We start from the raw sequence: 10315 nt of genomic DNA, 5'->3' as shown, positions 1-10315 counted from the left end.
GGTGAGTCCAGAACAAGGGGGCACTGTTTTAAAATAAGGGGTTGCCCTTTTAGGACAGAAATGAGGAGAAACTTTTTCTCTCACAGAGTTGTGTGACTTTGGAATTCTCTACCCCTGCTACTCCTGCTGCTCCTGCACCCCTTGCTGGGGCAGCAGGGGCAGCGGGAGCAGCAGGGGCAGCGGGAGCAGCAGGAGCAGCAGGGGCAGCGGGAGCAGCAGGAGCAGCGGGACCAGCAGGAGCAGCGGGACCAGCAGGAGCAGCAGGGGCAGCGGGAGTAGCAGGGGCAGTGGGAGCAGCAGGGGCAACGGAGGCAGCAGGAGCAGCAGGGGCAACGGAGGCAGCAGGGGCAGCAGGAGCAGCAGGGGCAGCGGAAGCAGCAGGGGCAGTGGAAGCAGCAGGGGCAGCAAGGCAGCGGGAGCAGCAGGGGCAGAGGGAGCAGCAGGAGCAGCAGGAGCAGCAGGAGCAGCAGGAGCAGCGGGAGCAGCGGGAGCAGCGGGAGCAGCGGGAGCAGCAGGAGCAGCATGGCAGTGGAAGCAGCAAGAGCAGCATGGCAGCAGGAGCAGCATGGCAGTGGAAGCAGCAGGAGCAGCAGGGCAGCGGGAGCAGCAGGGCAGTGGGAGCATCAGGGCAGTGGGAGCAGCAGGGGCAGCAGGGCAGCGGGAGCAGCAGGGCACTGGGAGCAGCAGGGCAGTGGGAGCAGCAGGAGCAGCAGGAGCAGCAGGAGCAGCATGGCAGCGGGAGCAGCAGGGCAGCGGGAGCAGCAGGAGCAGCAGGGCAGCAGGAGCAGCATGGCAGCGGGAGCAGCAGGGGCAGCGGGAGCAGCAGGGGCAGCGGGAGCAGCAGGGCAGTGGGAGCAACAGGGGCAGCGGGGGCAGCAGGGCAGCGGGAGCAACAGGGGCAGCAGGAGCAGCAGGGCAGCGGGAGCAGCAGGGGCAGCGGGAGCAGCGGGAGCAGCAGGGGCAGCGGGAGCAGCAGGGGCAGCGGGAGCAGCGGGAGCAGCGGGAGCAGCAGGGGCAGCGGGAGCAGCGGGAGCAGCGGGAGCAGCGGGAGCAGCAGGGGCAGCGGGAGCAGCAGGGGCAGCAGGGGCAGCGGGGGCAGCAGGGGCAGCGGGGGCAGCGGGGGCAGCGGAGGCAGCAGGTGCAGAGGGAGCAGCAGGGCAGTGGGAGCAGCAGGGGCAGTGGGAGCAGCAGGGGCAGCGGAAGCAGCAGGGGCAGTGGGAGCAGCAGGAGCAGCAGGGGCAGTGGGAGCAGCAGGGGCAGCGGGAGCAGCAGGGGCAGCGGGAGCAGCAGGGGCAGCGGGAGGAGCAGGGCAGCGGGAGAAGCAAGAGCAGTGGGAGAAGCAAGAGCAGTGGGAGCAGCAGGGGCAACGGACGCAGCAGGAGCAGCAGGGGCAGCGGAAGCAGCAGGGGCAGTAGGAGCAGCGGGAGCAGCAGGGGCAGCGGGAGCAGCAGGGGCAACGGAGGCAGCAGGGGCAGCAGGAGCAGCAGGGCAGTGGGAGCAACAGGGGCAGCGGGAGCAGCAGGGGCAGCGGGAGCAGCAGGGCAGTGGGAGGAGCAGGGCAGCGGGAGAAGCAGGGCAGCGGGAGAAGCAAGAGCAGTGGGAGCAGCAGGGGCAACGGAGGCAGCAGGGGCAGCGGAAGCAGCAGGGGCAGTGGGAGCAGCAGGGCAGTGGGAGCAACAGGAGCAGCAGGGGCAGCGGGAGCAGCAGGGGCAGCGGAGGCAGCAGGGGCAGCGGAGGCAGCAGGAGCAGCGGAGGCAGCGGGAGCAGCAGGGGCAGCGGGAGCAGCAGGGCAGTGGAAGCAGCAAGAGCAGCAGGGCAGCGGGAGCAGCAGGGCAGTGGGAGCAGCGGGGCAGCCGGAGCAGCAGGAGCAGCAGGGCAGCGGGAGCAGCAGGGGCAACGGAGGCAGCAGGGGCAGCGGGAGCAGCAGGGGCAGCGGGAGCAGCAGGATCAGCAGGGGCAGCGGGAGCAGCAGGGGCAGCGGGAGCAGCAGGAGCAGCGGGAGCAGCAGGGGCAGCGGGAGCAGCAGGAGCAGCAGGGGCAGCGGAGGCAGCAGGATCAGCAGGGGCAGCGGGAGCAGCAGGAGCAGCGGGAGCAGCGGGATCAGCAGGGGCAGCGGGAGCAGCAGGGGCAGCGGGAGTAGCAGGGCAGCGGGAGCAGCAGGGGCAGCGGGAGCAGCAGGGGCAGCGGGGGCAGCAGGAGCAGCGGAGGCAGCAGGGGCAGTGGGATCAGCAGGGGCAGCGGAGGCAGCAGGAGCAGCGGAGGCAGCAGGAGCAGCAGGGGCAGCGGGAGCAGCAGGGGCAGTGGGAGCAGCAGGGGCAGCCGGAGCAGCCGGGGCAGCGGGAGCAGCAGGGGCAGCGGGAGCAGCAGGGGCAGCGGGAGCAGCAGGATCAGCAGGGGCAGCGGGAGCAGCAGGAGCAGCGGGAGCAGCAGGAGCAGTGAGAGCAGCAGGGGCTGCGGGAGCAGCAGGGGCAGCGGGAGCAGCGGGAGCAGCAGGGGCAGCGGGAGCAGCAGGGGCAGCGGGAGCAGCAGGGGCAGCGGGAGTAGCAGGGCAGCAGGAGCAGCAGGGCAGCAGGAGCAGCAGGGGCAGCGGGAGCAGTGAGAGCAGCAGGGGCTGCGGGAGCAGCAGGAGCAGCGGGAGCAGCAGGAGCAGCAGGGGTAGCAGGAGCAGCGTGAGCAGCAGAAGCACGGGGTGCAGCAGGAGCAGCAGGGGCAGTGGGAGCAGCAGGGGCAGCGGAAGCAGCGGGAGCAACGGGAGCAGCAGGGGCAGCAGGAGCAGCGGGAGCAGCAGGGGCAGCGGGAGCAGCAGAGCAGTGGGAGCAGCAGGGGCAGCGGGTGCAGCAGGGGCAGTGGGAGCAGCAGGGGCAGCGAGAGCAGCAGGGGCAGCGAGAGCAGCAGGGGCAGCGGGGGCAGCAGGGGCAGCGGAGGTAGCAGGGGCAGCGGAGGTAGCAGGGGCAGCGGGAGCAGCGGGAGCAGCAGGAGCAGCAGGGCAGTGGGAGCAGCAGGGGCAGTGGGAGCAACAGGGGCAGCGGGAGCAGCAGGGGCAGCGGGAGCAGCAGGGGCAGTGGGAGCAGCAGGGGCAGCGGAAGCAGCAGGGGCAGTGGGAGCAGCAGGAGCAGCAGGGGCAGTGGGAGCAGCAGGGGCAGCGGGAGCAGCAGGGCAGTGGGAGGAGCAGGGCAGCGGGAGAAGCAAGAGCAGTGGGAGAAGCAAGAGCAGTGGGAGCAGCAGGGGCAACGGACGCAGCAGGAGCAGCAGGGGCAGCGGAAGCAGCAGGGGCAGCGGTAGCAGCGGGAGCAGCAGGGGCAGCGGGAGCAGCGGGGGCAGCAGGGCAGCGGGAGCAGCAGGGGCAACGGAGGCAGCAGGGGCAGCGGGAGCAGCAGGGCAGTGGGAGCAACAGGGGCAGCGGGAGCAGCAGGGCAGTGGGAGGAGCAGGGCAGCGGGAGAAGCAGGGCAGCGGGAGAAGCAGGGCAGCGGGAGAAGCAAGAGCAGTGGGAGCAGCAGGGGCAACGGAGGCAGCAGGAGCAGCGGAAGCAGCAGGGGCAGTGGGAGCAGCAGGGCAGTGGGAGCAACAGGAGCAGCAGGGGCAGCGGGAGCAGCGGGGCAGCGGGAGCAGCAGGGGCAGCGGGATCAGCAGGGGCAGCGGAGGCAGCGGGAGCAGCAGGGGCAGCGGGAGCAGCAGGGCAGTGGAAGCAGCAAGAGCAGCATGACAGCAGGAGCAGCAGGGCAGCGGGAGCAGCAGGGGCAGCCGGAGCAGCAGGAGCAGCAGGGCAGCGGGAGCAGCAGGGGCAACGGAGGCAGCAGGGGCAACGGAGGCAGCAGGGGCAGCGGGAGCAGCAGGGGCAGCGGGAGCAGCAGGGGCAGCGGGAGCAGCAGGAGCAGCAGGGGCAGCGGAGGCAGCAGGATCAGCAGGGGCAGCGGGAGCAGCAGGAGCAGCGGGAGCAGCAGGAGCAGCAGGAGCAGCGGGATCAGCAGGGGCAGCGGGATCAGCAGGGGCAGCGGGATCAGCAGGGGCAGCGGGAGCAGCAGGGGCAGCGGGAGTAGCAGGGCAGCGGGAGCAGCAGGGGCAGCGGGAGCAGCGGAGGCAGCAGGAGCAGCGGAGGCAGCAGGAGCAGCGGAGGCAGCAGGGGCAGTGGGATCAGCAGGGGCAGCGGAGGCAGCAGGAGCAGCGGAGGCAGCAGGAGCAGCAGGGGCAGCAGGAGCAGCAGGGGCAGCGGGAGCAGCAGGGGCAGTGGGAGCAGCAGGGGCAGTGGGAGCAGCAGGGGCAGCAGGAGCAGCCGGAGCAGCAGGAGCAGCAGGGGCAGCGGGAGCAGCAGGGGCAGCGGGAGCAGCAGGGGCAGCGGGAGCAGCAGGATCAGCAGGGGCAGCGGGAGCAGCAGGAGCAGCGGGAGCAGCAGGAGCAGCGAGAGCAGCAGGGGCAGCGGGAGCAGCAGGGGCAGCGGGAGCAGCAGGATCAGCAGGGGCAGCGGGAGCAGCAGGAGCAGCAGGGGCAGCAGGAGCAGCAGGGGCAGCAGGAGCAGCAGGGGCAGTGGGAGCAGCAGGGGCAGCCGGAGCAGCAGGAGCAGCAGGGGCAGCAGGAGCAGCAGGGGCAGCAGGGGCAGCAGGGGCAGCAGGGGCAGCAGGGGCAGCGGGAGCAGCAGGAGCAGCAGGGGCAGCGGGAGCAGCAGGGCAGTGGGAGCAGCAGGATCAGCAGGGGCAGCGGGAGCAGCAGGAGCAGCGGGAGCAGCAGGAGCAGTGAGAGCAGCAGGGGCTGCGGGAGCAGCAGGGGCAGCGGGAGCAGCGGGATCAGCAGGTGCAGCGGGAGCAGCAGGAGCAGCAGGGGCAGCGGGAGCAGCAGGGGCAGCGGGAGCAGCAGGGGCAGCGGGAGTAGCAGGGCAGCAGGAGCAGCAGGGGCAGCGGGAGCAGTGAGAGCAGCAGGGGCTGCGGGAGCAGCAGGAGCAGCGGGAGCAGCAGGAGCAGCAGGGGCAGCGGGAGCAGCAGGAGCAGCAGGAGCAGCAGGGGCAGCAGGGGCAGCAGGGGCAGCAGGGGCAGCGGGAGCAGCAGCGGCAGCGGGAGCAGCAGCGGCAGCGGGAGCAGCAGGAGCAGCGGAAGCAGCGGGAGCAGCGGGAGCAGCAGGGGCAGCGGGAGCAGCGGGAGCAGCAGGGGCAGCGGGAGCAGCAGGGGCAGCGGGAGCAGCAGGGGCAGCGGGAGCAGCAGGGGCAACGGAGGCAGCAGGGGCAACGGAGGCAGCAGGAGCAGCAGGGCAGTGTGAGCAGCAGGGGCAGCCGGAGCAGCAGGAGCAGCAGGGGCAGCAAGAGCAGCAGGGGCAGCGGGAGCAGCAGGGGCAGCGGAGGTAGCAGGGGCAACAGAGGTAGCAGGGGCAACGGAGGTAGCAGGGGCAGCGAGAGCAGCAGGGGCAGCGGGAGCAGCAGGGGCAGCGGGAGCAGCAGGGGCAGCGGGAGCAGCAGGGGCAGCGGGAGCAGCAGGAGCAGCAGGAGAAGCAGGGGCAGCGGGAGCAGCAGGAGCAGTGGGAGCAGCAGGGGCTGCGGGAGCAGCGGGAGCAGCGGGGGCAGCGGGAGCAGCAGGGCAGCAGGGGCAGCAGGAGCAGTGGGAGCAGCAGGGGCTGCGGGAGCAGCGGGAGCAGCGGGGGCAGCAGGAGCAGCAGGGGTAGCAGGGGTAGCAGGAGCAGCGTGAGCAGCAGAAGCAGGGGGTGCAGCAGGAGCAGCGGGAGCAGCAGGGGCTGCGGGAGCAGTGGGAGCAGCGGGGGCAGCAGGAGCAGCAGGGGTAGCAGGAGCAGCGTGAGCAGCAGAAGCAGGGGGTGCAGCAGCAGCAGCGGGAGCAGCAGGGGCAGCGGGAGCAGCAGGGGCAGCGGGAGCAGCAGGGGTAGCAGGAGCAGCGGGAGCAGCAGAAGCAGTGGGAGCAGCAGGGGCAGCAGAAGCAGTGGGAGCAGCGGGGCAGCAGGAGCAGTGGGGGCAGCGGGAGCAGCAGGGGCAGCGGGAGCAGCAGGGCAGTGGGAGCAGCAGGAGCAGCAGGGCAGCAGGAACAGCAGGGACAGTGGGAGCAGCAGGGGCAGCAGGGCAGCGGGAGCAGCAGGGACAGTGGGAGCAGCAGGGACAGTGGGAGCAGCAGGGCAGCGGGAGCAGCAGGGGCAGTGGGAGCAGCAGGGGCAGCAGGGCAGCGGGAGCAGCAGGGACAGTGGGAGCAGCAGGGACAGTGGGAGCAGCAGGAGCAGCAGGGCAGCGGGAGAAGCAGGGGCAGCGGGAGCAGCAGGATCAGCGGGAGCAGCAGGATCAGCAGGGGCAGCGGGAGCAGCAGGAGCAGCAGGGGCAGCGGGAGCAGCAGGAGCAGCAGGGGCAGCGGGAGCAGCAGGAGCAGCAGGGGCAGCGGGAGCAGCAGGGGCAGCGGGAGAAGCAGGGGCAGCGGGAGCAGCAGGGGCAGCGGGAGCAGCAGGGGCAGCGGGAGTAGCAGGGCAGCAGGGGCAGCGGGAGCAGCAGGAGCAGCGGGAGCAGCAGGGGCAGCGGGAGAAGCAGCGGCAGCGGGAGCAGCAGGAGTAGCGGAAGCAGCGGGAGCAGCGGGAGCAGCAGGGGCAGCAGGAGCAGCGGGAGCAGCAGGGGCAGCGGGAGCAGCAGGGCAGTGGGAGCAGCAGGGCAGTGGGAGCAGCAGGGGCAGCGGGAGCAGCAGGGGCAGCGGGAGCAGCAGGGGCAACGGAGGCAGCAGGGGCAACGGAGGCAGCAGGAGCAGCAGGGCAGTGTGAGCAGCAGGGGCAGCCGGAGCAGCAGGAGCAGCAGGGGCAGCAAGAGCAGCAGGGGCAGCGGGAGCAGCAGGGGCAGCGGGAGCAGCAGGGGCAGCGGAGGTAGCAGGGGCAACGGAGGTAGCAGGGGCAACGGAGGTAGCAGGGGCAACGGAGGTAGCAGGGGCAGCGAGAGCAGCAGGGGCAGCGGGAGCAGCAGGGGCAGCGGGAGCAGCAGGAGCAGCAGGAGAAGCAGGGGCAGCAGGAGAAGCAGGGGCAGCGGGAGCAGCAGGAGCAGTGGGAGCAGCAGGGGCAGCGGGAGCAGCAGGGGTAGCAGGAGCAGCGGGAGCAGCAGAAGCAGCGGGAGCAGCAGGGGCAGCAGAAGCAGTGGGAGCAGCGGGGCAGCAGGAGCAGTGGGGGCAGCGGGAGCAGCAGGGGCAGCGGGAGCAGCAGGGCAGTGGGAGCAGCAGGAGCAGCAGGGCAGCGGGAACAGCAGGGACAGTGGGAGCAGCAGGGGCAGCAGGGCAGCGGGAGCAGCAGGGACAGTGGGAGCAGCAGGGACAGTGGGAGCAGCAGGGCAGTGGGAGCAGCAGGGGCAGCAGGGCAGCGGGAGCAGCAGGGACAGTGGGAGCAGCAGGGACAGTGGGAGCAGCAGGAGCAGCAGGGCAGCGGGAGAAGCAGGGGCAGCGGGAGCAGCAGGATCAGCGGGAGCAGCAGGATCAGCAGGGGCAGCGGGAGCAGCAGGAGCAGCAGGGGCAGCGGGAGCAGCAGGGGCAGCAGGGGCAGCGGGAGCAGCAGGAGCAGCAGGGGCAGCGGGAGAAGCAGGGGCAGCGGGAGCAGCAGGGGCAGCGGGAGTAGCAGGGCAGCAGGGGCAGCGGGAGCAGCAGGAGCAGTGGGAGCAGCAGGGGCTGCGGGAGCAGCGGGGGCAGCAGGAGCAGCGGGGGCAGCAGAAGCAGTGGGAGCAGCAGGGGTAGCAGGAGCAGCGTGAGCAGCAGAAGCAGGGGGTGCAGCAGGAGCAGCGGGAGCAGCAGGGGCAGTGGGAGCAGCAGGGGCAGCGGGAGCAGTGGGAGCAGCAGGGGTAGCAGGAGCAGTGGGGGCAGCGGGAGCAGCAGGGCAGCGGGAGCAGCAGGAACAGCAGGGGCAGCGGGAGCAGCAGGAGCAGCGGGAGCAGCAGGATCAGCAGGGGCAGCGGGAGCAGCAGGAGCAGCAGGGGCAGCGGGAGCAGCAGGAGCAGTGGGAGCAGCAGAGGCTGCGGGAGCAGCGGGGGCAGCAGGAGCAGCAGGGGTAGCAGGAGCAACGTGAGCAGCAGAAGCAGGGGGTGCAGCAGGAGCAGCGGGAGCAGCAGGGGCAGTGGGAGCAGCAGGGGCAGTGGGAGCAGTGGGAGCAGCAGGGGTAGCAGGAGCAGTGGGGGCAGCGGGAGCAGCAGGGCAGCGGGAGCAGCAGGAACAGCAGGGGCAGCGGGAGCAGCAGGAGCAGCGGGATCAGCAGGGGCAGCGGGAGCAGCAGGAGCAGCAGGGGCAGCAGGGGCAGCGGGAGCAGCAGGAGCAGTGGGAGCAGCAGGGGCTGCGGGAGCAGCGGGGGCAGCAGGAGCAGCAGGGGTAGCAGGAGCAGCGTGAGCAGCAGAAGCAGGGGGTGCAGCAGGAGCAGCGGGAGCAGCAGGGGCAGTGGGAGCAGCAGGGGTAGCAGGAGCAGCGTGAGCAGCAGAAGCAGGTGGTGCAGCAGGAGCAGCGGGAGCAGCAGGGGCAGTGGGAGCAGCAGGGGCAGCAGGGGCAGCGGGAGCAGCAGGGGCAGCAGGGGCAGCGGGATCAGCAGGGCAGCGGGAGCAGCAGGGCAGTGGAAGCAGCAAGAGCAGCATGACAGCAGGAGCAGCAGGGCAGCGGAAGCAGCAAGAGCAGCATGACAGCAGGAGCAGCAGGGCAGCGGGAGCAGCAGGGAAGCGGGTGCAGCAGGGAAGCGGGTGCAGCAGGGGCAACGGAGGCAGCAGGGGCAGCGGGAGCAGCAGGGCAGTGGGAGCAGCAGGATCAGCAGGGGCAGCGGGAGCAGCAGGAGCAGCGGGATCAGCAGGGGTAGCGGGAGCAGCAAGGGCAGCGGGAGCAGCAGGGGCAGCGGGAGCAGCAAGGCAGTGGGAGCAGCAGGATCAGCAGGGGCAGCGGGAGCAGCAGGAGCAGCGGGAGCAGCAGGAGCAGCGGGAGCAGCAGGATCAGCAGGGGCAGCGGGAGCAGCGGGGGCAGCGGGGGCAGCGGGAGCAGAAGGGGCAGCGGGAGTAGCAGGGGCTGCGGGAGCAGCAGGAGCAGCGGGAGCAGCGGGAGCAGCGGGAGCAGCAGGGGCTGCGGGAGCAGCGGGAGCAGCGGGGGCAGCGGGAGCAGCAGGGGCAGCGGGAGCAGCAGGGGCAGCAGGAGCAGCGGGAGCAGCAGAAGCAGCGGGAGCAGCAGGGGCAGCAGAAGCAGCGGGAGCAGCAGGGCAGTGGGAGCAGCAGGAGCAGCAGGAGCAGCAGGGCAGCGGGAGCAGCAGGGACAGTGGGAGCAGCAGGGCAGCGGGAGCAGCAGGGGCAGTGGGAGCAGCAGGGGCAGCAGGGCAGCGGGAGCAGCAGGGACAGTGGGAGCAGCAGGGGCAGCAGGAGCAGCAGGGGCAGCGGGAGAAGCAGGGGCAGCGGGAGCAGCAGGGGCAGCGGGAGCAGCAGGGGCAGCGGGGGCAGCGGGAGCAGCAGGGGCAGCGGGAGCAGCAGGGGCAGCGGGAGCAGCAGGGGCGGCGGGAGCAGCAGGGGCAGCGGGAGCAGCAGGGGCGGCGGGAGCAGCAGGGGCGGCGGGAGTAGCAGGGCAGCAGGGGCAGCGGGAGCAGCAGGAGCAGTGGGAGCAGCAGGGGCTGCGGGAGCAGCGGGAGCAGCGGGGGCAGCAGGAGCAGCAGGGGTAGCAGGAGCAGCAGGGGTAGCAGGAGCAGCGTGAGCAGCAGAAGCAGTGGGTGCAGCAGGAGCAGCGGGAGCAGCAGGGGCAGTGGGAGCAGCAGGGGCAGCGGGAGCAGCAGGAGCAGCGGGAGCAGCAGAAGCAGTGGGAGCAGCAGGGGCAGCAGAAGCAGTGGGAGCAGTGGGGGCAGCAGGAGCAGTGGGGGCAGCGGGAGCAGCAGGGGCAGTGGGAGCAGCGGGGGCAGTGGGAGCAGCGGGGGCAGTGGGAGCAGCGGGGGCAATGGAGGCAGCAGTAGCAGCAGGGGCAGCGGGAGTAACAGGGGCAGCGGGAGCAGTGGGAGCAGCAGGGGCTGCAGGAGCAGTGGGAGCAGCAGGGGCAGCAGGAGCAGCAGGGGCAGCGGGAGCAGCAGGGGCAACGGAGGCAGCAGGAGCAGCAGGGCAGCGGGAGTAGCAGGGGCAGCGGGAGCAGCAGGGGCAGTGGGAGCAGCAGGGACAGTGGGAGCAGCAGGAGCAGCAGGAGCAGCAGGAGCAGCGGGAGCAGCAGGGCAGCGGGAGCAGCAGGGGCAGTGGGAGCAGCAGGGGCAGCGGGAGCAGCAGGGAGAGCGGGAGCAGCAGGGGCAGCGGGAGCAGCAGGGGCAGCGGGAGCAGCGGGGGCAATGGAGGCAGCAGTAGCAGCAGGGGCAGCGGGAGCAACAGGGGCAGCGGGAGCAGTG

The 10315-nt window shown here is 72.2% G+C and overlaps 1 protein-coding gene across 1 annotated transcript; it reads left to right on the top strand.

Moving 5' to 3' along the window:
• The first annotated feature begins 565 nt into the window (after nt 1-565).
• LOC137368819 (hornerin-like) lies at nt 566-7037 on the top strand. Its single transcript, XM_068029023.1, has 4 exons — nt 566-1893; nt 3244-3782; nt 5380-5939; nt 6885-7037. Exons 1-4 carry the CDS (start codon nt 566-568, stop codon nt 7035-7037), a joined length of 2580 nt encoding a protein of 859 aa, XP_067885124.1.
• The last annotated feature ends 3278 nt before the right edge of the window (nt 7038-10315 follow it).

This window comes from Heterodontus francisci, chromosome 4, assembly GCF_036365525.1.
Source record: "Heterodontus francisci isolate sHetFra1 chromosome 4, sHetFra1.hap1, whole genome shotgun sequence".
Taxonomy (NCBI): domain Eukaryota; kingdom Metazoa; phylum Chordata; class Chondrichthyes; order Heterodontiformes; family Heterodontidae; genus Heterodontus; species Heterodontus francisci.
Note: the sequence above shows the minus strand (reverse complement) of the source record. Positions and strands in the feature narration are given on the sequence as shown.